Below are 23,153 nucleotides of genomic sequence, written 5' to 3' on the forward strand. Positions count from 1 at the left end.
CTTCATTTAGGAAAGAAGAAAATTCGGACGGAAAACCAGAATTTATTTGAATATCGAAAAATGAATAGTTATTCATCTTATAATATAAATTACAACCTATAAGAAACAAAATTATCACTACACATTTCTCAATCAAATAATAACCATAATACAAATTTTAAATTAAATAATACATAAAAAACAACATTACATATTAAAAACATATTATAAATTAAATAAAAAATTAAAAACATTAACACATATTCAAAATTCAGTAATAAATAAAAACAAAATAACATAGAGCCTAGAAAGTTTCCTCCAACGCTGCCCAACCACATGCTGAATGGAGCCTAGAAAGTTTCCTCCAACATCATCCGGCTAAGTTCAGTGGGAAGTGTATTCCGGATGAGGCCGATCAGTGGCTACAAGACATGGAGAGAATTTATAATGCTAAGAGGTGCCCAGATGAGAACCGTTTAGCCTACTCAGAATATCTGTTGATGGGAGAAGCTAGCCACTGGTGGGCGAGCATGAGAGCGATATTGACGGACGCTCACCAGCCGGTTACTTGGGAGGTGTTTAGAAGAAAATTTTATGAGGAGTATTTTCCAGACAGCGTACGTTTTGCTAAAGAGGTAGAATTCCTGCAGCTTGTACAAGGGGCAATGACTGTTTCTGAATACACGAACAAGTTTAAACACTTGGTTCGTTTCAACACCATGGCAACCAGTGAGGAATGGCAATGCAGGAAGTTCGAAAATGGGCTGAGGAGTGATTTGAAGGTATTAATTTCCAGCCTATGTATCCGCTCATTTCCTACAATGGTTGAGAGGGCAAAGGTGTTGGAGAAGAACATGGCCGAAGCCGAATTACATAAGAAACAACAAGTCTCCAGGGGACCGATCCTAACAAGGCAGAATCTAAACCGGAATAGGGGGCCGTACGCTCGTCCAGGACAGTCAAGTGGATCGCAGACAATGGTAGTTGCTGGACAGTCGGGACAACAGGGGGCAGTAAGATGTTTTTAATGTGGAGGGCCCCATTACAAGTCAGCTTGCCCTCAATTGATAGGAGTGAAATATTGCACTCGTTGTAGAAGACATGGCCACCTGGAAAACGAGTGCAATATGGGTGGACGTGCGGTGATGAGGCCACCTAACACTGGAAGGAATCAGACTAGAGGTGGTGGACGAGCACAAGCAGTTGGACGTGTGTATGCGATCACTGGTGCAGAAGCAACGAGCTCAGGTACGCTCATCACTGGTACCTGCTTGGTTCATGGAATTCCTTGCTGTGTGTTGTATGATTCGGGGGCAACACACTCCTTCATCTCGAAGGCGTGCGTTGATAAGTTGGGATTAAACGAGAGTGAGATGCAGTTCGACTTGGTGGTATCAACCCCAGCGGCTGGAGAGGTTAGGACGTCTACCATGTGCGTTAGATGTTCTGTTGAGGTAGAAGGGCGTAGATATAAGGTGAACCTGATATGTTTGCCTCTCAAAGACTTAGAAGTAATTTTGGGAATGGATTGGCTGAATACCAATCGCATTCTCATAGATTGTGGAGCTAAGAAGTTGGTGTTTCCTGAAGAAGACGAGGAGTATTTGGGTGTGACGCTCGGCCAGTTGAAAGAAGATATCATGGAGGGCGCGAGTTGCTTCTTGATCATGACGAATGAAGACAGAGAGGGTGCGGGTAAGAGTTTTGAACGTTCGTCCAATAAGTACACTGAAGGACGAACGGTTGTGGACGAATTCCCGGACGTCTTTCTGGATGAAGTGCCAGGACTCCCTCCTGTTCGTGAAGTGGAATTCACGATTGATTTGGTAACGACTGCAGCACCCATATCCGTCCAACCATATAGAATGGCACCAGCAGAATTGGTGGAACTCAAGATGCAAATTGAAGATTTAATGGACAAGAAGTTCATTCGCCCAAGCGTGTCACCTTGGGGAGCGCCCGTATTATTGGTGAAGAAGAAGGATGGCAGCTCTCGGCTATGCATTGACTATCGTCAATTAAATAAGTTGACCATCAAGAATAAATACCCACTGCCTCGGATTGACGATCTATTGGATCAATTGCATGGAGCGAGCGTCTTCTCAAAGATTGATCTAAGATCGGGTTACCATCAGATTCGAGTTAAAAATGAGGACATTCAGAAGACGGCCTTTAGATCTCGGTATGGACACTATGAGTACGTAGTCATGCCGTTCGGTGTGACGAACGCTCCAGCAGTCTTCATGGACTACATGAACAGAATCTTCAGGCCGTATTTGGACAAGTTCGTGGTGGTATTTATTGATGATATTCTCATCTACTCCAAGAGCTGTGAAGAGCACGAAGAGCATTTGAGGTTGGTACTTGAAGTGTTGAGAGAAAGAGAGTTGTACGCTAAGTTATCCAAGTGCGAATTTTGGATGAAGGAAGTGCAGTTCTTGGGGCATGTGGTATCCGCTGGGGGAATTTCAGTTGATCCGGCAAAGGTACGAGCGGTCTTGGAGTGGGAGAGTCCGCGCTCGGTCACGGAAGTTAGAAGCTTTGTGGGACTCGCGGGCTACTACAGGCGTTTCATAGAAGGATTTTCTAAGATAGTAGCCCCGTTAACACAGCTAACCAGGAAAGACCACCCGTTCGCCTGGACCGATCGGTGTGAATCTAGCTTCCAAGAACTGAAGCAGAAGTTGACGAGCGCTCCAGTTCTAGTGATACCGGACACTGCCAAGCCATTCGAAGTTTACTGTGATGCATCCCACCAAGGTTTGGGTTGCGTTCTTATGCAAGAGAAGAAGGCAGTGGCGTACGCCTCTCGGCAATTGAAAGTACATGAGAGGAATTATCCAACGCACGACCTGGAGCTGGCAGCGGTCGTCTTTGCTTTGAAGATTTGGAGGCACTACTTGTATGGATCAGTTTTCCAAGTCTTCAGCGACCATAAGAGTCTCAAGTACCTCTTCGATCAAAAGGAGTTGAATATGAGGCAGCGGAGGTGGCTTGAATTCTTAAAGGATTATGACTTCGAGTTGCTTTATCATCCTGGTAAAGCGAACGTTGTGGCGGACGCGTTGAGCAGAAAGGTGGTGCATGTCTCGGCCATGATGGTACGTGAGTTGAGCTTAGTGGAGAGTTTTAGAGACCTAAGGTTACAGTTCAATCTAGAACCGGACAGCATCAAATGCTGTAACCTTAGGATATCCAGTAACGTGTTTGACCGGATCAGAATGAAGCAGCTAGAAGATGGGGAGTTGATGAAGATAAGAGGCGCGCTCGGCACAGATCAAGCAAAACATTTCAATACTGGAACGGACGACCTATTACGTTATATGGGTAGGACGTGCGTTCCAAATGATGGAGATCTGAAGCGGATCATCTTAGCCGAAGGACATCACAACCATCTTAGCATGCACCCTGGCATGACTAAGATGTATCACGATTTAAAGCAGTCGTTCTGGTGGCCAGGGATGAAGAATGATGTTGCACGTTTTGTAGCTTCATGTCTAACTTGTCAACGTGCCAAAGCTGAATATCAAAGACCGGGCGGCCTACTGCAACCTTTGGAGATTCCAGAATGGAAGTGGGACAGTATTTCAATGGACTTCGTGACACACTTGCCTCGCACATTCAAGAATCACGATTCCATTTGGGTGATAGTGGATCGTTTAACAAAGAGTGCTCACTTCCTACCCATCAACCTGAAGATGTCATTGACTAACTTGGCCAAGCTCTACATCAAAGAGATCGTTCGTCTGCATGGAGTGCCGTCCAGCATCATTTCTGACCGAGACACAAGGTTCACCTCTCGGTTTTGGCAGTCGTTGCAAAGCGAACTGGGCAGCAAACTCCAAATGAGTTCAGCGTACCATCCTCAGACGGACGGTCAATCCGAGAGAACGATCCAGACGCTTGAAGATTTATTGCGAACGTGCGTACTCGATCACATGGGCGTTTGGGATGAGGTATTGCCGTTAGTAGAGTTCACCTACAACAACAGCTTCCAGTCCAGCATTGGAATGGCTCCCTTCGAAGCACTTTACGGACGCAAATGCCGCACACCGCTTTGCTGGTTTCAAGAAGGAGAAAACATATTGACTGGACCCGAGCTCGTTCAGCAAACGACTGAAAAGGTGAAATTAATACAAGAGAGATTGAAGACGTCTAGAAGCAGGCAGAAGTCATACGCTGATAAGAGGAGACGACCCTTGGAGTTTAAAGCTGGCGATCATGTTTTTCTAAGGTTAAATCCAACTACTGGAGTGGGCAGAGCGTTGAGGTCAAAGAAGTTATCTCCCAAGTTCGTGGGGCCGTATCAGATCACAAGGAAGATTGGACCAGTTCCATACGAGATGTCTTTACCTCCACAGTTGTCCAATCTTCATCCGGTGTTTCACGTTTCTCAACTTAGGAAATACGTATCCGATCCCTCACACATATTGGAGCTTGAGGACGTTCGTCTTCGACAAGACCGAACGCTAGAGATGAAGCCGATTCGCATTGAAGACGAACGCACCAAGTTATACAAGGGAAAGAACGTTCGGTTAGTTAAAGTGGTGTGGGACGAAAAGACGGGCGACTCGACATGGGAAATAGAGGACGCTATGAAGGACTTATACCCTCATTTATTTCCTGGTAAGACTTAATTTTCGAGGACGAAAATTTTTGTAGTTAGGGGGATTGTCACGTCACAATAAATTTGACTGCTGAGTCACCAGGATGCTTCCATTAATGCACCACGTTACACGTGCAGTGTCATTAATATGCACTTATCCTCTCTGACTTGCGTCTGCCATATGTCCATTCAGAAGGTTCGAAAACAGTGAATGGAAACCAGGTGTCAATAGGAGAGGGGGACGTTCGTTTTCAACAGTGGAGCAAAACTGAGTTTTTCAGAAAAACCCTTCATTCTCCTCTGCATACACCTTCTTTCCAGAAACTTGTTCTTTCATCTTCCTCCGTCTTCTCTCTAGAACCATTCTCCTTCTCTCTTCTACAACTTACCATTCTCTTCTCCGATCACGTTTCAGAGCCGTAGGAACGTTCCCTGCACCGTGAGCTCCATATTGGACCAAACAACTCCCGGTTCTGGTAAGTTTATATTTGGACGCTCTTTTCTGGAATTCTGCAACCAGTTCCGTCTGCATGCATAGGTCTAAACCGAGCTCTTTGTATTTCTTTTAGTTTTAGTAGAAGAGTTCAAGAGAAAAGTTGATAGAACCATATTTGGACAAGCCAAGATCACTCGTTTTAGAACGATCACTACTGATCCGGGTAAGGGAAGCTTATTAGATTTAATTCTTGTGTTGTGCGTTGTTGCATGATTGTTCTGTGATGTTGCACTGTGTTGGATGAATGTTATATGAATTTTGGTTAAGTATGATTTTTGATATCAAATGTTAGTATATGATTTTGATGATGAGATGATGTATGAAAATGTATGAATTGTACTATGATATGAATGATTTAATGCATGAAAGTTTATACTGGAAAATATGATTACTGTATGTAGAATGTAAATATGAAAATCCTATGAAAATGAACGTTCGTATCGATACGGTCATTGACCGTTCGGTAGTCCTAAGTAAATTCTTTGTAGTAGTTGAACCCTTTCATTTGGGAAGGATTCTCTTTGAGGACGAACGCCTTCTTATATTAGCCTTACGTTTGCGCGTTCGGCCAAACGTAAATACCCTGAGTGTTTGTGAGAAATTTGAGAAGCCTGAGAATATATTTAAACACTTAGTCATATTGTTCCAAATGTAACTTCAACATTATAACTTATGAAAAATCTTATTTCAAATGTATTGAATTAGCTATGGGTCTCGACCCAAAGCGTACGTCCTAAGTAGCGCTCGGTCTTATACCGAACGCTCGTCCAAATGTGTATGTAGAAAAAGGACGCTCGGTCATATACCGAACGTTCGTTCCTTCTTTAATTATCAACGAACGGTAATAGCGTTCGTCCTGAATTGAAATAGCGTTCGTCCATAAATCTAAACAGCGTTCGTCCAATAGATCTAGTAACGTTCGTCCAAGACCTCAGTGACGTTCGTTCAAGAATTTCATAAAACGTCTATTTTCGCCCTCGGTCATTGACTGGCGGGTTGTCTCCTGAATTTACTCGTGTTCGGTTTAATTATCTAAACAACTTGTGATTTTACCTATCCATTGGATTCGCTCAAGTGTTACTGAACTTAGATTTTTCTAAGTATTATTTGGATCGTACTAGAATCAATTCATTTAACTGATTCGAAGGAGTCTTTCTTGATCTCACTCTTGACGTTCGTCCTCGTTATGAAGAGGATTGAACGTTCGTCTTTTTATGCAAGTGGAACAAAGAATGAAAGTGTTAATAATAGGTTGAATTAAGATGTGCGAACACTATGAGAAATGAGATTGTAATTGTGGAATTTGAACGAGCGTTCCAGGGAGGAACGACTCTTGAATGGAAATTGAGATTTTGTAAAGTATGAATGTGGTAAGCTTAGCTGGCGGGTCATCCTGATATTCTGTGAGTGCTCGTTCTCAAGTAGAGAGGAGCATGTCATGTGTGGGAATGGCAGGAGGTCTTAGTCCATAACTGTAACTTGGACAGAACGGACTAACCTCAGGTGGCAGCTGACGAGTATTCCAGCTCTTCCACCTGGGTGCACGGACGTCGTAGCTACACAGAATTCATACAGTCCGGACGGTCGGTCTAGTATCAGGATTTTGGATGAAATTTATGTAGGAATTGAATGTATATGTTGTGAATGTACTTGCTGAATTTGATAAGTATGAAATATCTGTTTGACTTGAATTAAATTCAATAAGCTTACCCTTGCATTTCCATTGTGTTGTCTGTATATGTATATCCGTCTTGTCCTTGCAATGATCATCCGTGTGGATGTGAGCAGAAGGTGATACTTCCCTGGAGCAAACACTTGAAGAGGAAATCCTAGCTGAGGAGAATCTTGTTGAAGTGGAAGTGAAGGCCGAGCATTAACGGCGTTCAGTTTTAGTTAGTAAAATTAGAATAGCAGGTCGCTTATGAGCGAGTACCTTTTTGTTGGTTGTAAATAGTTGGACGTTCGGTCATTGTTTTGTAAACCGTTCGTCCTCACTCTTTTGTGAACGCTCGTTATTTTGTGTGTATATGTAAGGCCGTTCGGCCATTTTTGCACACTGCTCTATTTAATTGTAAAACTGTTTTATCATATTAATACATGTTAATATTCTATTATATAGTTGCTGACTGTATAATTTTGGGATGTTACAAATCTCATAATCATGACAACAAATCCAAGGTCAAATGCAATGTTTCAAACCCATTCAATTAAATCGCCGCATGAGGAAAGTATTTGATTAGTGGAAAACTTATATGTATAATCACCCTCAACCACTTCATTTAGGAAAGAAGAAAATTCGGACGGAAAACCAGAATTTATTTGAATATCGAAAAATGAATAGTTATTCATCTTATAATATAAATTACAACCTATAAGAAACAAAATTATCACTACACATTTCTCAATCAAATAATAACCATAATACAAATTTTAAATTAAATAATACATAAAAAACAACATTACATATTAAAAACATATTATAAATTAAATAAAAAATTAAAAACATTAACACATATTCAAAATTCAGTAATAAATAAAAACAAAATAACATATTAAAGATTATATAATAAATAAAAAAAATACAAATATTATAAATTAAATAAAAAATTATAAACATTAATAAATAAATTCAAAATTAAATAAAAACCAACAAAACTTAAAATCAATTATATTATATTTAAAAAATAACATATTCTAAAATAAATTAAATGCTAAAAACATTATTACATATATAAATATCAAATAACATAATATTTTAAAATTTAAATAATAATTACAAAATATAAACATATTAAAAATAAAATGAAAAGTTAAAAAGATCAAAACAGAAAAAAACATAAACTAATAAAAAAAATTACAAAAAATATTACAAACTAAATACTAAATAAAATAGGTTATTAATAATTAAATTCAACCAAAACACGTATAAAAATAAACTAATAAATACAAAATTAACTAATAAATAACTATTTAAAACAAAATAACAAATACATATATTAACAAATAAAAAGTTAAAAATTTTAAATTAACTAATATAAATCAACTAAAAATCGGGCGTTCAAAAAGCGGTTAAGGGTTCGTCGGCGTTCGAATGCTGGTTAAGGTTGTGTCGTACTTTGAATTGTGGCGAGCTTTAATCGGCGTTCGAATGTCGACGTTCCCTTAACCGCATTTCGAATGTCGATTAAAAGTGTTTACGTGCTCAACTTCTAACCTTAAATGTGGACTTTACCACCTTTCTCCTCGATGAACCACACCACACAACACGACCACCACCAACGTCCGAACCACTGCCTGTACATCCCAAAATATAGCATAATACTATATAAAATAGTTATTACACCAAAGATATGATAAAATAGTTAATGAACATAATATAAAGAAAAATTTTATAGTCATCCCAAAATATACTATAAAATTTAAACTTTATATACAACCATCCTACACCAAAAATATTTACAAATATTGCTCATAAAACATCTATTCTGCAGCATCACCTCCATCCAGAGCATGCTCCAGGGATACCTCATCTCCCTCTGCTCACACCAAAGGGTGATCATTGCAAAGAAAGAAAACCAGGAAAACATACAACACAAACACATATAGAAGGGTAAGCTAGAAGAAACAACAATGAATATGAACACAATTAAAATTTCAAGTAGATCACACAACCATATCCAAACAAGTTAACTCTATATTAAATCAACAATTGACTAGACCATCCGGATTAGTATGAATATGTAGTTATGGCAGTTCGTGCACTTGTTGTGGTGAAACAGCTGGCCCACCCAAGCTACCACACAAGGTTAGTCCGTTATCACTCACCTTAGGCCAAGGAAAAACCCCTAAGCTAGGACCTCCTACTATTCTCACGACATGTCTCACACTTCTCTACTTGAGAATAGGTGACCATTAGAATGTCAGGATGAACTCCAAGACTGAGCTTCCCATATTCATACCTATAAACTTGACAATCACCACTGAGAAATTCTCCTTGAAATTCTCTTCCACACCATTTGAAACCATAAATCTTACTATCACACTTATATAATTCTCATACATGATCATACATTATTTACAAATAAATCAATTTCATTTCTACAACCCATAAAGAACAAAGAAGAGAAGAATGCATGACATCTTGGGACAGTCGCTCAGGCACACTTTCGCGAAGTGACCACTGACTTTACTCGCACAGCGACCCAGCTCATTGTGCGAATCTAGTAACAATGAGCCAACCTCCGGAAACACTCGGACAACGACACAACTCACTGTATGAATTAAACTACTAGTAGTATCAGACCTCAACCCCTCGCACAGCGTCCTAATTTGCTATGCGACAGTCTAGACAGTGGCCCAGACTCCCCATATACTTGCTATGCACCCTATCTCGCTATTCGAATTAATTTGGCAGTGACCACAAACCACCTCCAGTCGCTCAGCTAAATGATTCGTTGTGCGAATCATCAAACAGAGAGCAAACCTTTCAAACCATTCGCACAACACACCAATTCGTTGTGCGAATGCCCTTGACAGAGAGCATCTCGCCAAGGCAACTCAATGTACAAATCTATTCGCTCCGCGAGTCTGCATAATCCACAGAACGAAAATCTGCAGAATTATGTAACTTAGACCCCAATTACCAATTCTATCTATTTTTCCCAACTTCTAACACTCATAGATTATGTTATATACCTAATTGGACATGACTAAGTGATTTTAAACCTTCGCAACTTCAATCTAAAGTGTTTATGGATCAATTCCTACTCTAGAAGATCAAAATTTTCAACTTAGGGACCCAAATCACAATCTACCACTTTGAACATGTTTTTGACCATTTTGATGACTCAAACAAGTCACATTTGTCTTATCCAAACTATCCCAAAAGACCAATTGAGCCCTTAACTCCAATTTCTCATTTTCACTACCTGACTTCCTCTAAATTTGCTTAAAACAAGATAACTCACTTAAATCTTTATCTAATCACTCTCATAACCGATTACTCGCATCAAGTATGATTAATTACAGATTACATATCATTCAATTCAGTTCATAATCACCATTTCACATTGTCACAATCAAACAGTCAAATTTACATGCAACTCAATCCACCCAAAAACCTAAAGTTAATTAAATCAACACCACCACACAGAATTCATCACACTTGCATGTCAACTACTAATTAAAGCAAATAATCTAGCTTCCCTTACCTCTGATCAACAACACAGCTCACAGAAAACCCAATAGAAGCTTGCATATCAAGGAACCTCTACAAAAGCCTACAACTCACCAATTAATGATAGAAACAAACCTTAGAACCTAAATTGAACTAAGAATTAAGAAAGAGAGACCAAAATCTCATGCAAAGACAGATTTCTTTGCATGTTACAGATTCAAGAAAAACCTAGAAAAAGGAACGAATCTTACTGGCTCAAAATGAGAAATTGATCGGTAGAGATTGTTGCCCTTGACGCAAGGATTGTCTAGGCACTCCCTGATCGTTGAACAGATAACACTATAGTGAGAAAGGGTAGAGAGAAGTCAGAGAATTCAAGAAGAATAGAGTTCTAGAGAGATAGAAATGATTTAGATAATGAACCGGGCTTTAAAAATTTCTATTTATATTATAAGATTATTTTAAAATAAAAATGTTTGTCTCATTATTTTAATACACCTATCTACTCTAATATCCTATTTTCTAGGTCCTTACACTGCCAATATAAGAACCACCACTAGAACATTATACCACCATGGCCACAACTTCAGCAAGTTCACACAAACAAAGAACAACAACAATGAACATGAATAAATGATCAATGACAAGTTTTATAGAAACAACATTTATTACTCGTTGGTTGTTGGAATTAAACCAACGTTATTAAACAATCATTAAACCATGAGTTTAATAAATTGAGGGGAAAAAATCCAATGAAAGGTGCAGATGATATTGGTGAAGTGGAGGAAAAAGACTCTTTTCAACTTCATGGTCCATTCAACAGTCAAATCCGTTACAGACATAATCATTTATAGAAACATCCATCAACTAAGGTGTAGCTCTGATAGCACTGTTTTTTCTTCTTCTTTTTATATGAATGAAACCCAACAGATGGCACAGCAATTATTCCCATTGTCTGTATTCATGTTTCAAAAACTGATGCAATGAAGTAATCCAGTCAATGGTTCAAGCGGGGATCTTAAATACTATATAACAAAAGTATAATAATGAATAAAATAAATGCAGGTAAAGTGCATTTTTCCAATTTGGATGCATAGTTAAAATAGGCTAAGTTAAATATTGCATCATTGCTAATTTTTTATTGTAATCTAAAGGTGCTGTCAATATTTTTAAATACATATGTAATGACAAATTTACTTTTAAATTAATAAATAGCAGAGAAATACATTAAAACTCTAGATTGTAAGCTCAACACCTATGCAGGTTATTCCATTAGTTATTTCAAAACTTACCTTGCTTCTTGTAGATCGTGTTGCTTTATCAATAAAAGACAATAAGCAAAAAGAACACATGTCTTCTCTCTGACTCCTACAAAAGAATCCATTACTCCATAAACTGGCCCGAACAAAGTGCCTACCGTTCAAATCAAGTGCCTCAGTCAAGGACAATTAGGTTTTTAAAGTTTAACTAGAATAAAAAAAACAATTCGTTAAGTTTTAAAGTTTATCTAGAATTAAAAATAAGTGACGGATCTGACCCATTAGCCCATTAACCCATCACAAGATAAGACAAATTGTGTTTTCTAGCCCGTGTTGAATAGATGGACTAGTTAGTCCCAACCGTCACTAGTGCAGAAACGGCTTTTCACGTCACCCAATAAACGTCCGTCCCACGAATCCCCAACGTATATATGTGACCGGTGGCATTATAGTAAATAAGTGGACCTCTAGACGTCCGTCCGTGGTCGAACCGGACGTTTATAACATTATAGACGTCCGTCACAAGCGGACGGACGTTTTAAAGGCTGCCTTGTCAATCCTTGAACGTCCGTCGTGGGTCGCGCTGGACGTTTATAGTATTATAGACGTCCGTCCCAGGGGCACGGACGTTTTATAGGCTAACGTTTTCAATCTCTGAACGTCCGTCCTGAGGTGAGCGGACGTCCGTCCTGACAGGGTCATCCTCTGAACGTCCGTCCTGGGTCGAGCTGGACGTTTATAATATTGGCTTCAGTCCTGGAACGTCCGTCCTGAGGTGAGCGGACGTCCGTGCGCGTGGTGAATACGTTCATTAACCTCGAACGTCCGTCCTGGGAGAGCCCGAACGTCCGTCCTCAGAACGGACGTTCAGAGGACTGACAGGGTCATCCTCTGAACGTCCGTCCTCAGAACGGACGTTCAGAGGACTGACAGGGTCATCCTCTGAACGTCCGTCCTGGGTCGAGCTGGACGTTTATAATATTGGCTTCAGTCCTGGAACGTCCGTCCTGGGAGAGCCCGAACGTCCGTCCTCAGAACGGACGTTCAGAGGACTGACAGAGCTGCTGGGGTACTAATTGATTTAAGTGCACTGAACGTCCGTCCTGAGGGGCACGGACGTCTATAATATTATAGACGTCCGCGCCCCCTCAGGACGGACGTTCAGAGGAGATAAAGTAATTATTACCCCACCCACTCGTCAGTGCACTGAACGTCCGTCCTGAGGGGCACGGACGTCTATAATATTATAGACGTCCGCGCCCCCTCAGGACGGACGTTCAGTGCACTGACAGAGTGGGTTGGGTAATAATTACTTAAGTCCGCTGAACGTCCGTCCTGAGGGGGCGCGGACGTCTATAATATTATAGACGTCCGTGCCCCTCAGGACGGACGTTCAGTGCACTGACGAGTGGGTGGGGTAATAATTACTTTATCTCCTCTGAACGTCCGTCCTCTGGGGCGCGGACGTCTATAATATTATAGACGTCCGCGCCCCTGATAACGGACGTTCAGTGCACTGACATGGGTAATTGAATCGTTTAGGTTTTCATCAGAATTTCAGACGTCCGTCTTGGGACGGACGTTGATAACATTATAGACGTCCGAGCCATGTTAACGGACGTTTAAAGCCCCGCGAAATTCAATTTTAAATTCATTACAACGTCCTATTAGTGGCGGGCCGGACGTCTATAATATTATAGACGTCCGTGACCACGTTGCCCGGACGTCTATGTTCATTAAAATGGAAAGCGCGAACCGTGACCATTCACTGTTCGTCTTCTTCCCCGCGAACGCGAGCTGCTGCTGCTGCGCCGTTGACATTTCCAGGTTGGTTTTCTCACTTTTGGACCGTTTAAAATTACATTTAATCCGATTACATTGCTCTGTGATGACATGTCTTTGATTTGAACCGATTAAAAATGGTTTTGGGTCCGTTTTTTTGCAGACTCTTGCGTGTTCTTGGGCGGCTTCCTTGAGTCTTTTTGGACTGCGTGTTGGGCCGTATACTCCTCCACTTCCCTCCTTCTCATTTGGAATCTACTTTTCAGGTTAGCTTGTTGGTTGAAAATTTTGTGTATGCATGTATGTGGTATGGACGTTTTTGACTGTAAAATGTGTATTAGTTATGTTATTGTGTTAAACGATTAAGAAATGTGTATTAGTGTATGGACGTTTTTTACTGTTAAATTTTGTGTATGCATGTATGTGTTATTGTGTAAAATGTGTATTAGTTATTGTCATACATTGAGTGCCACTTAGTTCCCGTTTGAAATTTAAGACAAACGATTAATGTTTTAATCGTTTGTGTTAAATTTTGAATTGTCCGATTGGACAGTTTGAGAAAATTAATTTTCATAATTTGCAATACCATGTCAATTGGAGTTTAAGGATAAGATTGATGAAATTTCGGTTCAGTACTTGTGTTGTTCTCCGGATGCATATTTGATTGTGGTCATCGTTGACTACTCTCATTTCGTGTATTTTGGAGACCAATGCGAAATGCTGCCGAAATTGTATCAATTTTATGACGTAGACTTCAATGCACGTGGCTGAGCAAATTATGAAAATTAATTTTTTTGAATGGGTAGGGCCTAACCTTGTGAGAGTTAAAACACTGGGTAGGACACAATTAACCAGATAAGGCAGGAGTGGACCGCTTATCTTCTACAAAGATGGAGTTAGGAATAGTTATATTTCTTCTTGATTGAACATTGTTTGGTTTTAGTTTTATTTTTATGTTAATAGTTTGGTAGTGGATTGAACATTAGGTAGAAATTTGTTTATATAAAACGCATATTTATGTTATTGGAGAATTGTTCTGGGACATTTTTCTGTTTTTCAGGTGTGGTTCTATTGAAAAAACAAACAAATTTTTAAAAAAAAAACGCCCACTAGACGTCCGTTAGTGTACAGTCGGACGTCTATAGACGTCCGTCTGTGCACATACGGACGTCCCACCCCAGCCCTACACCAAAAGAACTCAGCAAGGTAGACGTCCGTCCTCAGACAGCAGCGGACGTTTATATGGACGTCCGTCCTCAGACAGCGGACGTTTATTATAAACGTCCGTGGTTAGGCAGCGGACGTTTATTATAAACGTCCGTCCTGAGGCAGCGGACGTTTATAATAAACGTCCGTCCTCAGGAACAGATGTTCATATAAACGTCCGTCCTGATGCAGCAGACGTTTATATAAACGTCCGTCCTCAGGCAGAGCGGACGTTCATATAGACGTCCGTCCTCAGGCAGCGGACGTTCATATAGACGTCCGTCCTGGCACGACGGACGTCTGAGGGACGTCTACCGCATAGACGTCCGGCGTACGCCGGACGTCAAAAGACCAAAATATCGGACGTAAAAAGCCGTTTCTGCACTAGTGCGTTTTTCAACAAATAATGCAAAAACAAATTAGACATCTAATCGAAAAACACGTTTGACACATAAAAAATTCTTAACATAATTAAATAAAAAAGATTATACCTATTCATTTAAAAATAAATATTTATCCATCTTTTTAACAAAGACAAATTTCAATTGTATCAAACTTGAGAAACTAAAACATATTTAACTCCTTAAAAAATCTCTACATTGCAAAAAGAAGCATGACAAGGCAAGGACAAAAGTTTATTTATTAAAGCTATTGAGTTGATCCTTATACTTTAGTTACTGTAACATCCCAAAATATAGTAATTTCCATAAATTAGAACTAATCACATTTACATGATTAAACAGTGCAGTCTTAACTAAATCAGCTATCAAAGCCGAACGTTAAACAGATACAAGGTTCAAAAATTAATACAATAACAACCAAGGTCCAAGACGAACGGTTTTACAAAAACTAATAACCGAACGTCCCAAAAATTCCAAGTAAGCTAAACCTACTGGACGATCTAGGTCTCGGCCTTCACTTCGACGTCCACCAGGTTCTCTTCTTCAATCACTTCTTCCAAAAGAGTGTCTCCATCTGCTCACATCCACACGGATGATCATTGCATGGACAAGACGGACGTACATAAACAGTAGACAACACAAGGAAACTCAAGGGTAAGCTTAGGTAATTTAATTCATACAATCATCATACAATTTAACATGTACAAATAAACATACAAGACATACAACAATTTATCAGCATAGAAGTAATCATTCAAGCTCTCACAAGACCGACTGTCCGGACTGTATGAATCCATGTATCTACAGGCGTTCGTGCACTCGGGTGATGTGATAACTGGAAACACTCAACAGCTGCCACCCGAGGTTAGCCCTATCAGTCCAAAGTACTCATTAGGACTAGGACCTCCTGCCATTCCCACACATGACCTACTCCCCTCTACATGAGGACGAGCACTCACGGAATATCAGGATGAACAGCCATCAGCAGCTTTACCATGGTCATACTACATAACTTCTCATATTCAAATCATAGAGACGTTCCTCCTTGGAACGCTCGTTCAAAATCCATAATCATAGTTTCATCTATTACACTGTTCGCACGTTATAATACTTCCTCTTATTCACATTTATGTTATTTGTTCCACTTCCATAAAATGACGAGCGTTCATCCTTTTCATAATAAGGACGAACGTTATTATAGTACGGAGAAATCCTCGTTTCTGAACAAAAGAAACAAACTCCTGTCCACTGACGGACGTTACGAATACTTAAACTCAGTCAAAGGAACTGACTCTAGAAACTCTGAATAATACTTAGAAAAATTTAAGTACAATGACTCTAGATCGAATCAAATGGATAGATACATCACAAATTATTTAGATAAATGAGCCGAGCGTGATTTAATTCAGGATACACCACCGCCAGTCAATGACCGAACGTCAACTAATAATTTTGGACGAACGCTATTTACGTTCGTTCGGGAATCAAATATAAGGACGAGCGTTCAGTATAAAACCGAACACTACTTAGGACGAACGCTAGGTAGATGACCGAGCACTAATTAGAACGAACGCTCGATATAAGACCGAGAGCTCATTTGGACGAACGCTTAGTATAAGACTATGCGCTACCTATAACTAACGCTGGATCATAAAACCGAGCGTTACTAATATAACTTCAATTAATTACGATCGTTGGATACCACTAGGCTGAGTCGAACGCTCAAACCTAGCCTTTCACAAGAGGACGCTCGTTCTCAAACAGAATTCTTTCCGAATGAAAGAATTCCTATTCTAAGTCATTTTCAGGGGAAACCGAACGGTATAAGACCGTACGATGACGAACGTATTTTATCATAGGGAAGAAATATCATAATCAGATTTTTCATCTTATTCTAATTCAACATTTCTCATAAAATTCGAAATCTTATACTTTCACATGCATCATTAATTCGCATACTTTATAGAATTCTTCATATTAACCAATCAAACCATACCAAAATCATACATCTCTAAATCCATGCGTATCAAGATCAACATGCAGTTAAACTCACAGAAATCATATTCAACACAATAGCAATCGTTCCTGACAATCAAATCAGCATACAGTTCATGCATCCAGTTCAACTCATGCTCTCACACTTATTATACAGTATCAATTAAATTACTAAGCTTCCCTTACCTGGTTCAGCAGTGAACTTCCAAATACAAAGGATTTTTGACTCGTCCAACTATGGTTTTTCTACCCTCAACGTGCTTCTCAAGTGCTTCACTAAATCTAACCAAAAGAAACGTAGGAGAACTTAGCTCATACTCTAACATGCAGCTATACCAGGGTTCGCATGCAACTCAGAAGAGGGTGTTTAGAGTTTGAGAAGTTATCGGTCACAGAACTCTAAAGCGTTCGGTTCCAGTGAAAGCTCACGACGCCGTGAATGGTCCTACGGTTTCTGAAATGGGATCGGAGGGGATGGTGGTGAGTTACAGTAGAGAGAAGATGAAAGGGTTCTAGAGAGGAGGAGGAGAGAATGGGGTCTGAGTTTGGAGGAAGAAGATGAGTGCAGGAGAGAGGAAGGGTTTTTCCAGAAAATTCTTTTTGTTTCTTCCCACATCCGCACGAACGTGCGTCTCTCCCGGTGACACCTGTATCCCCATTTCTGACTCCCATTCTTTCTCGGTGACACTTGGCAGTGTGACAGAGAGAATGCATGTGCGTTTTTAATGCACTGCAGAGGGGTTTTCCATTCATAAATTTTGATTTGACAACGTGTTTATCAGAATTAATTTTCCAGGGTCCCACATTCCTCCTAACTACAAAAATTTTCGTCCTCGAAAATTAAAGCTTACCCAGAAACAGATGAGGATATAACCATGTTGAGTCGCCAGTCTTCGCGTCCCAAACCATTTTTACTAAACAAACGTTCTTTCCCCTGTAGAACTTGGTGCGACTATCTTCCACACGTACAGGTTGCATCTCCAGCGTCCGGTCTGGGCGAAGTTGGACGTCTTCCAACTCCAGGATGTGTGAGGGATCAGCTATATACTTTCGGAGTTGGGAAACGTGGAAGACTGGGTGTAGGTTGGACAGTTGAGGAGGTAAAGACACTTCGTACGCCACTGGTCCGATCTTCTTCAGAATTTGGTACGGTCCTAAGAATTTGGGAGACAGCTTCTTCGGACGAACGATTCTTCCCACTCCAGTGACTGGATTAAGCCTAAGAAAAACGTGGTCTCCTGCAGCGAACTCTAAGGGTCTTCTTCTCCTATCAGCATAAGATTTCTGCCTGCTTTGAGACGTCTTCAATCGTTCTTGGATCAACTTCACCTTCTCAGTTGTTTGCTGGATCAATTCAGGTCCGGTTAATACGTTCTCTCCTTCCTGGAACCAACAAAGTGGCGTTCGACATTTCCTTCCATAGAGAGCTTCAAACGGTGCCATTCCTATGCTTGCTTGAAAACTGTTGTTATACGTGAATTCTACGAGCGGCAAGACTTCATCCCATACTCCCATATGATCTAGAACGCACGTCCTCAATAAGTCCTCGAGTGTCTGGATGGTTCTCAGATTGGCCGTCCGTCTGTGGGTGATAGGCCGAACTCATCTGCAACTTGCTCCCCAGTTCTCCTTGTAATGATTGCCAAAAACGAGAGGTGAATCTCGTGTCTCGGTCTGAAATGATGCTTGAAGGAACTCCATGCAACCGAACGATTTCCTTAATATATAACTTGGCCAAGTTTGTCATTGACATCTTCAAGTTGACGGCCAGGAACTGGGCGCTCTTCGTTAATCTATCCACAATCACCCAAATTGAATCATGGTTTCGGACCGTGCGTGGCAGATGGGTCACGAAATCCATGGAGATGCCATCCCACTTCCACTCTGGAATCTCCAATGGCTGCAGCAACCCGCCTGGTCTTTGGTGTTCAGCCTTTGCTCGCTGGCAAGTCAAACAGGACGACACAAAACGTGCAGTGTCACTTTTCATTCCCGGCCACCAGAATGATAAACGGAGGTCTTGATACATCTTAGTCATGCCAGGATGCATGCTAAGACGGCTGTGATGCCCTTCCTCCAATATAATCCTCTTCAGCTCACCATCGTTTGGAACGCACGTTCTCCCCATATAACGAAGTAAACCGTCCGTTCCAGTATTGAATCCCTTAGTCTGATCTGTACCGAGCGCACTTAATATCTTTGCCAATTCTTCGTCCTCACGCTGCTTCATTCTGATTCGGTCGAACACATCACTGGAAATTCTAAGGTTACAGCATCTAATAACGTTCGCTCCTAAGTCGAACTGTAACCTTAGATCTCTAAAACTTTCCACCAAACTCAGCTCTTTCACCATCATTGCCGAGACCCTGACTGCTTTCCTACTCAAGGCGTCCGCCACCACGTTAGCTTTTCCAGGATGATACAACAGCTCGAACTCATAATCTTTCAAGAATTTAAGCCACCTCCTTTGCCTCATATTCAACTCCTTTTGATCAAAGAGGTACTTGAGACTCTTGTGATCACTAAAGACTTGAAACGTTGCTCCATACAGGTAATGACTCCAAATTTTTAGTGCAAACACGACTGCTGCCAACTCTAAGTCGTGTGTGGGGTAATTCTTCTCGTGGACCTTCAGCTGCCTAGAAGCGTACGCCACTACTTTCCTTTCCTGCATCAGTACGCAGCCCAAACCTTGATACGACGCATCACAAAACACTTCAAAAGGTTTTGCCGTGTCTGGAATGACCAACACTGGGGCGCTCGTTAATTTTCTCTTCAATTCTTGGAAGCTCTCCTCACACCGATCGGTCCAGGCGAACGGTTGATCCTTCCTGGTGAGATAGGTCAGCGGAGCTACTATCTTGGAGAATCCCTCAATGAACCGTCTATAGTAGCCCGCGAGCCCCACGAAGCTCCTAACCTCTGTGACCGAACGTGGACTCTCCCAATCCAGCACTGCTTTCACCTTGGCCGGATCCACTGAAATACCTCCAGCCGAAACGACGTGCCCCAAAAACTGGATTTCCTTCATCCAGAATTCACACTTTGACCTCTTGGCATACAATTCTTTTTCCCTCAACACGCTCAACACGATCCTCAAGTGGTCTTTATGCTCGTCATAACTCTTTGAATATATGAGGATGTCGTCAATAAACACCACTACAAACTTGTCCAAGTACGGCCTAAAAATCCGGTTCATGTAGTCCATGAAGATTGCAGGTGCGTTCGTCACTCCAAAGGGCATCACCACATATTCATAATGCCCATACCGGGACCGGAAGCAGTCTTCTGAATGTCCCCCTCTTTCACTCTAATTTGGTGATAACCCGAACGTAAATCAATCTTTGAAAATACGCACGCACCTTGCAACTGATCCAGTAGGTCATCAATCCTTGGCAGTGGATACTTGTTCTTGATGGTCAGCTTATTGAGTTGCCTATAATCAATGCAGAGCCGAGAGCTGCCATCCTTCTTCTTTACCAACAACACAGGCGCTCCCCAAGGTGAAGCGCTCGGCCGGATGAAATTCTTATCCATCAACTCTTCGATTTGCTTCTTGAGCTCGACCAACTCGGCTAGAGCCATTCTATAAGGTTGAACCGAGATGGGTGCGGCCGTTGTTACGAGGTCGATCGTGAATTCAACCTCACGAACGGGAGGTAGACCAGGGACTTCTTCCGGAAAGACATCCGGGAATTCATCCACTACCGTTCGTCCTCCACTGCTACCAGTGTTGGACGAACGCTCCACTTTCGCGTCCCTCACTTCTTCGTCTTCATATGTCATTATCAGAAAACAACTCGCTCCTTCCATGATGTCTACCTTCAACTGACCGAGCGTGACTGATAATTCCTCCTCTTCCTCACTCGGAAAGACTAACTCCTTCTTCCCACAATCAATGAGAATCCGATTGGTAGCCAACCAATCCATCCCCAAAATTACTTCTAAGTCTTGAAGGGGTAAACAAATGAGGTTAACCTTAAATCTACGCCCCTCAACTTCTATAGGACATCTTACACAAACTGTAGATGTCTTAATCCCACCAGCCGCTGGGGTTGACACCACCAAGTCAAACTGTAATTCGCTCTCCACTAGTCCCAGTTTCTCAACGCACGCCTTCGAGATGAAGGAATGAGTTGCCCCCGAGTCATACAATACACAGCAAGGCTTTCCCAATAACATGCAAGTGCTGGTGATGAGTGTACCTGAACGAGCAGCTTCAGCACCCGTGATTGCATACACTCTTCCCACTGCCTGTGCTCGTCCTCCCCTTCCTTGCTGCGTTCTTCCAGCGTTCGGCGGCCTCATTGCCGCTCGTCCTCCCATATTACACTCCTGATCTGAGTGTCCGCTCCTTCTACACTTGTTGCAATATTTTCCCCCAGACAGTTGAGGACAGGCCCACCGATAGTGCGGTCCTCCACACTGATAACACGTCAAGCTCCTTGGCTGTCCAGATTGGCCGATAGTGACCAAGGCTTGTGATCCGCCAGGGGATTGAGTTGGACGAACGTACGGGGGTCTTCTTACGTTCGCATTATTTCTGGCTAAAACTGGCCCCCTGTTCACTTGTTGTTTCTTCTGTTGCTCGGCCTCGACAACGTTCTTCTCAAGTACCTTTGCTCTCTCAACCATAACAGGGAAGGATCTAATACACAGACTGGATATCAACACTTTCAAGTCACTCCTCAGCCCGTTCTCAAACTTCCTGCATTGTCATTCTTCACTTGTTGCCATGGTATTAAAACGGACCAGGTGCTTAAATTTGTTGGTGTACTCCGAGACGGACATCCCACCTTGTACCAACTGTAGGAACTCTACCTCCTTAGCAAACCGCACACTGTCGGGGAAATACTCTTCATGAAATTTAGCCCTGAAAACTTCCCAGGAAATGGGACTTTGAGCGTCCGTCAAGATGGCTTTCATGCTCGTCCACCAGTGACTTGCTTCACCAGTCAGCAAGTATTCAGTGTACGCCAAACGGTTGTCATCTGGACATCTTTTGGCGTTGTAAATTCTTTCCATATCCCTCAACCACTGATCCGCTTCATCCGGGAGACCTTTTCCATTGAATTTGGCAGGGTGGTGTTGTAGGAAACTCTCCAAACTCCATTCAGCAGCAGGCTGGGCAGCGTTGGAAGATGACGCCCCTGTTGTGCCCTTGGTAGCGGCAAGGATATCCATCAGTTGCCTCTGCGTCGCTTCTGTGTTGGCGCGAGCGGCCTCCATACTCTGCATGGCATTATGATTTTGTTGCATCAAAGTGGCGTTTTGCTCCATCAACGTGACATTCTGTTGTTGTAATCTATCTATCACTGACTCCAACAGTCTAGTGTTGTTGGACGCGTCAGCCTCATTAGGTTGAGGTGGTGGAGGGAGTCTAGGCGCCATTCGTTTTCTGGACCAGAGAAAACGTACGTTAGTTATGTTCAAGAGTTAAAAACAATAACTCACTAAACACACAATAAGCACACAACGAAAGCACAGTGTACTCATAACCCTAAGTGTCCTTAAAAGAACAAAACTGCTCTGGTACCACTAATGTAACATCCCAAAATATAGTAATTTCCATAAATTAGAACTAATCACATTTACATGATTAAACAGTGCAGTCTTAACTAAATCAGCTATCAAAGCCGAACGTTAAACAGATACAAGGTTCAAAAATTAATACAATAACAACCAAGGTCCAAGACGAACGGTTTTACAAAAACTAATAACCGAACGTCCCAAAAATTCCAAGTAAGCTAAACCTACTGGACGATCTAGGTCTCGGCCTTCACTTCGACGTCCACCAGGTTCTCTTCTTCAATCACTTCTTCCAAAAGAGTGTCTCCATCTGCTCACATCCACACGGATGATCATTGCATGGACAAGACGGACGTACATAAACAGTAGACAACACAAGGAAACGCAAGGGTAAGTGATGAGTGCATATTTATGCCCACATTTATGCTTTAAAATTCAAATTTTTGATGGGATAATTGTGCTTAAATGGTTGATTTTAAGTGAATTTGTGATGATTGGAATTGTTGGGTTTGAGAAATAAAGAGACGTAAAAAGTGAGTTTTAGCGCATACATTATTCTTGGATGTTCTAATGTTTATTTGTGCAGCTGAGAATATAAGTTTTATTGGTCCAAATGGCAATTCAAGGCCCAAAATCAGATTTTATTTGGAAAATTCAGAACGGGCTAAAGTGCAGATAGAAGAAATTTCAGGGCATTTGTGCAATTTTGGAAAGTCAGAAAATC

At 41.4% G+C, this 23,153-nt stretch overlaps 2 protein-coding genes across 2 annotated transcripts; one reads left to right on the forward strand and one right to left on the reverse strand.

Annotated features, from left to right (window-relative positions):
* The first annotated feature begins 410 nt into the window (after positions 1-410).
* On the forward strand, positions 411-1,007 carry LOC148192304 (uncharacterized). The gene has a single exon (XM_088098572.1). The coding sequence runs from the start codon at positions 411-413 to the stop codon at positions 1,005-1,007; it is 597 nt and encodes a 198-aa protein (XP_087954698.1).
* A 7,554-nt stretch (positions 1,008-8,561) lies between these two features.
* LOC148192305 (uncharacterized) lies at positions 8,562-22,180 on the reverse strand. The gene is made up of 10 exons (XM_088098573.1): positions 21,690-22,180; positions 21,106-21,608; positions 20,385-20,673; positions 19,866-20,082; positions 19,480-19,568; positions 19,001-19,365; positions 17,825-18,108; positions 10,292-10,350; positions 9,565-9,668; positions 8,562-8,617 (listed from the first exon to the last, which is right to left on the reverse strand). The coding sequence occupies exons 1-10, from the start codon at positions 22,178-22,180 to the stop codon at positions 8,562-8,564; spliced, it is 2,457 nt and encodes an 818-aa protein (XP_087954699.1).
* Between the last annotated feature and the right edge of the window lie 973 nt (positions 22,181-23,153).

The sequence above is a fragment of the Vigna umbellata genome, chromosome 9 (genome assembly GCF_029865625.1).
Source record: "Vigna umbellata cultivar VRB3 chromosome 9, Vumbellata_1.0, whole genome shotgun sequence".
Taxonomy (NCBI): Eukaryota; Viridiplantae; Streptophyta; class Magnoliopsida; order Fabales; family Fabaceae; genus Vigna; species Vigna umbellata.

Excerpts from the sequence above, each read along its gene's own strand:
- LOC148192304 (XM_088098572.1), top strand. The coding sequence starts at position 411 with ATGGAGAGAATTTATAATGCTAAGAGGTGCCCAGATGAGAACCGTTTA.
- LOC148192305 (XM_088098573.1), bottom strand. The coding sequence starts at position 22,180 with ATGGAGCAAAACGCCACTTTGATGCAACAAAATCATAATGCCATGCAG. Across the intron at positions 21,609-21,689 it reads CAGTTGGTACAAGGTGGGAT|GAAGTTTGAGAACGGGCTGA; the intron begins GTCCGTCTCGGA and ends ATGACAATGCAG. Across the intron at positions 8,618-9,564 it reads TTGTGCGAATGGTTTGAAAG|AGGGAGATGAGGTATCCCTG; the intron begins GTTTGCTCTCTG and ends TGGTGTGAGCAG.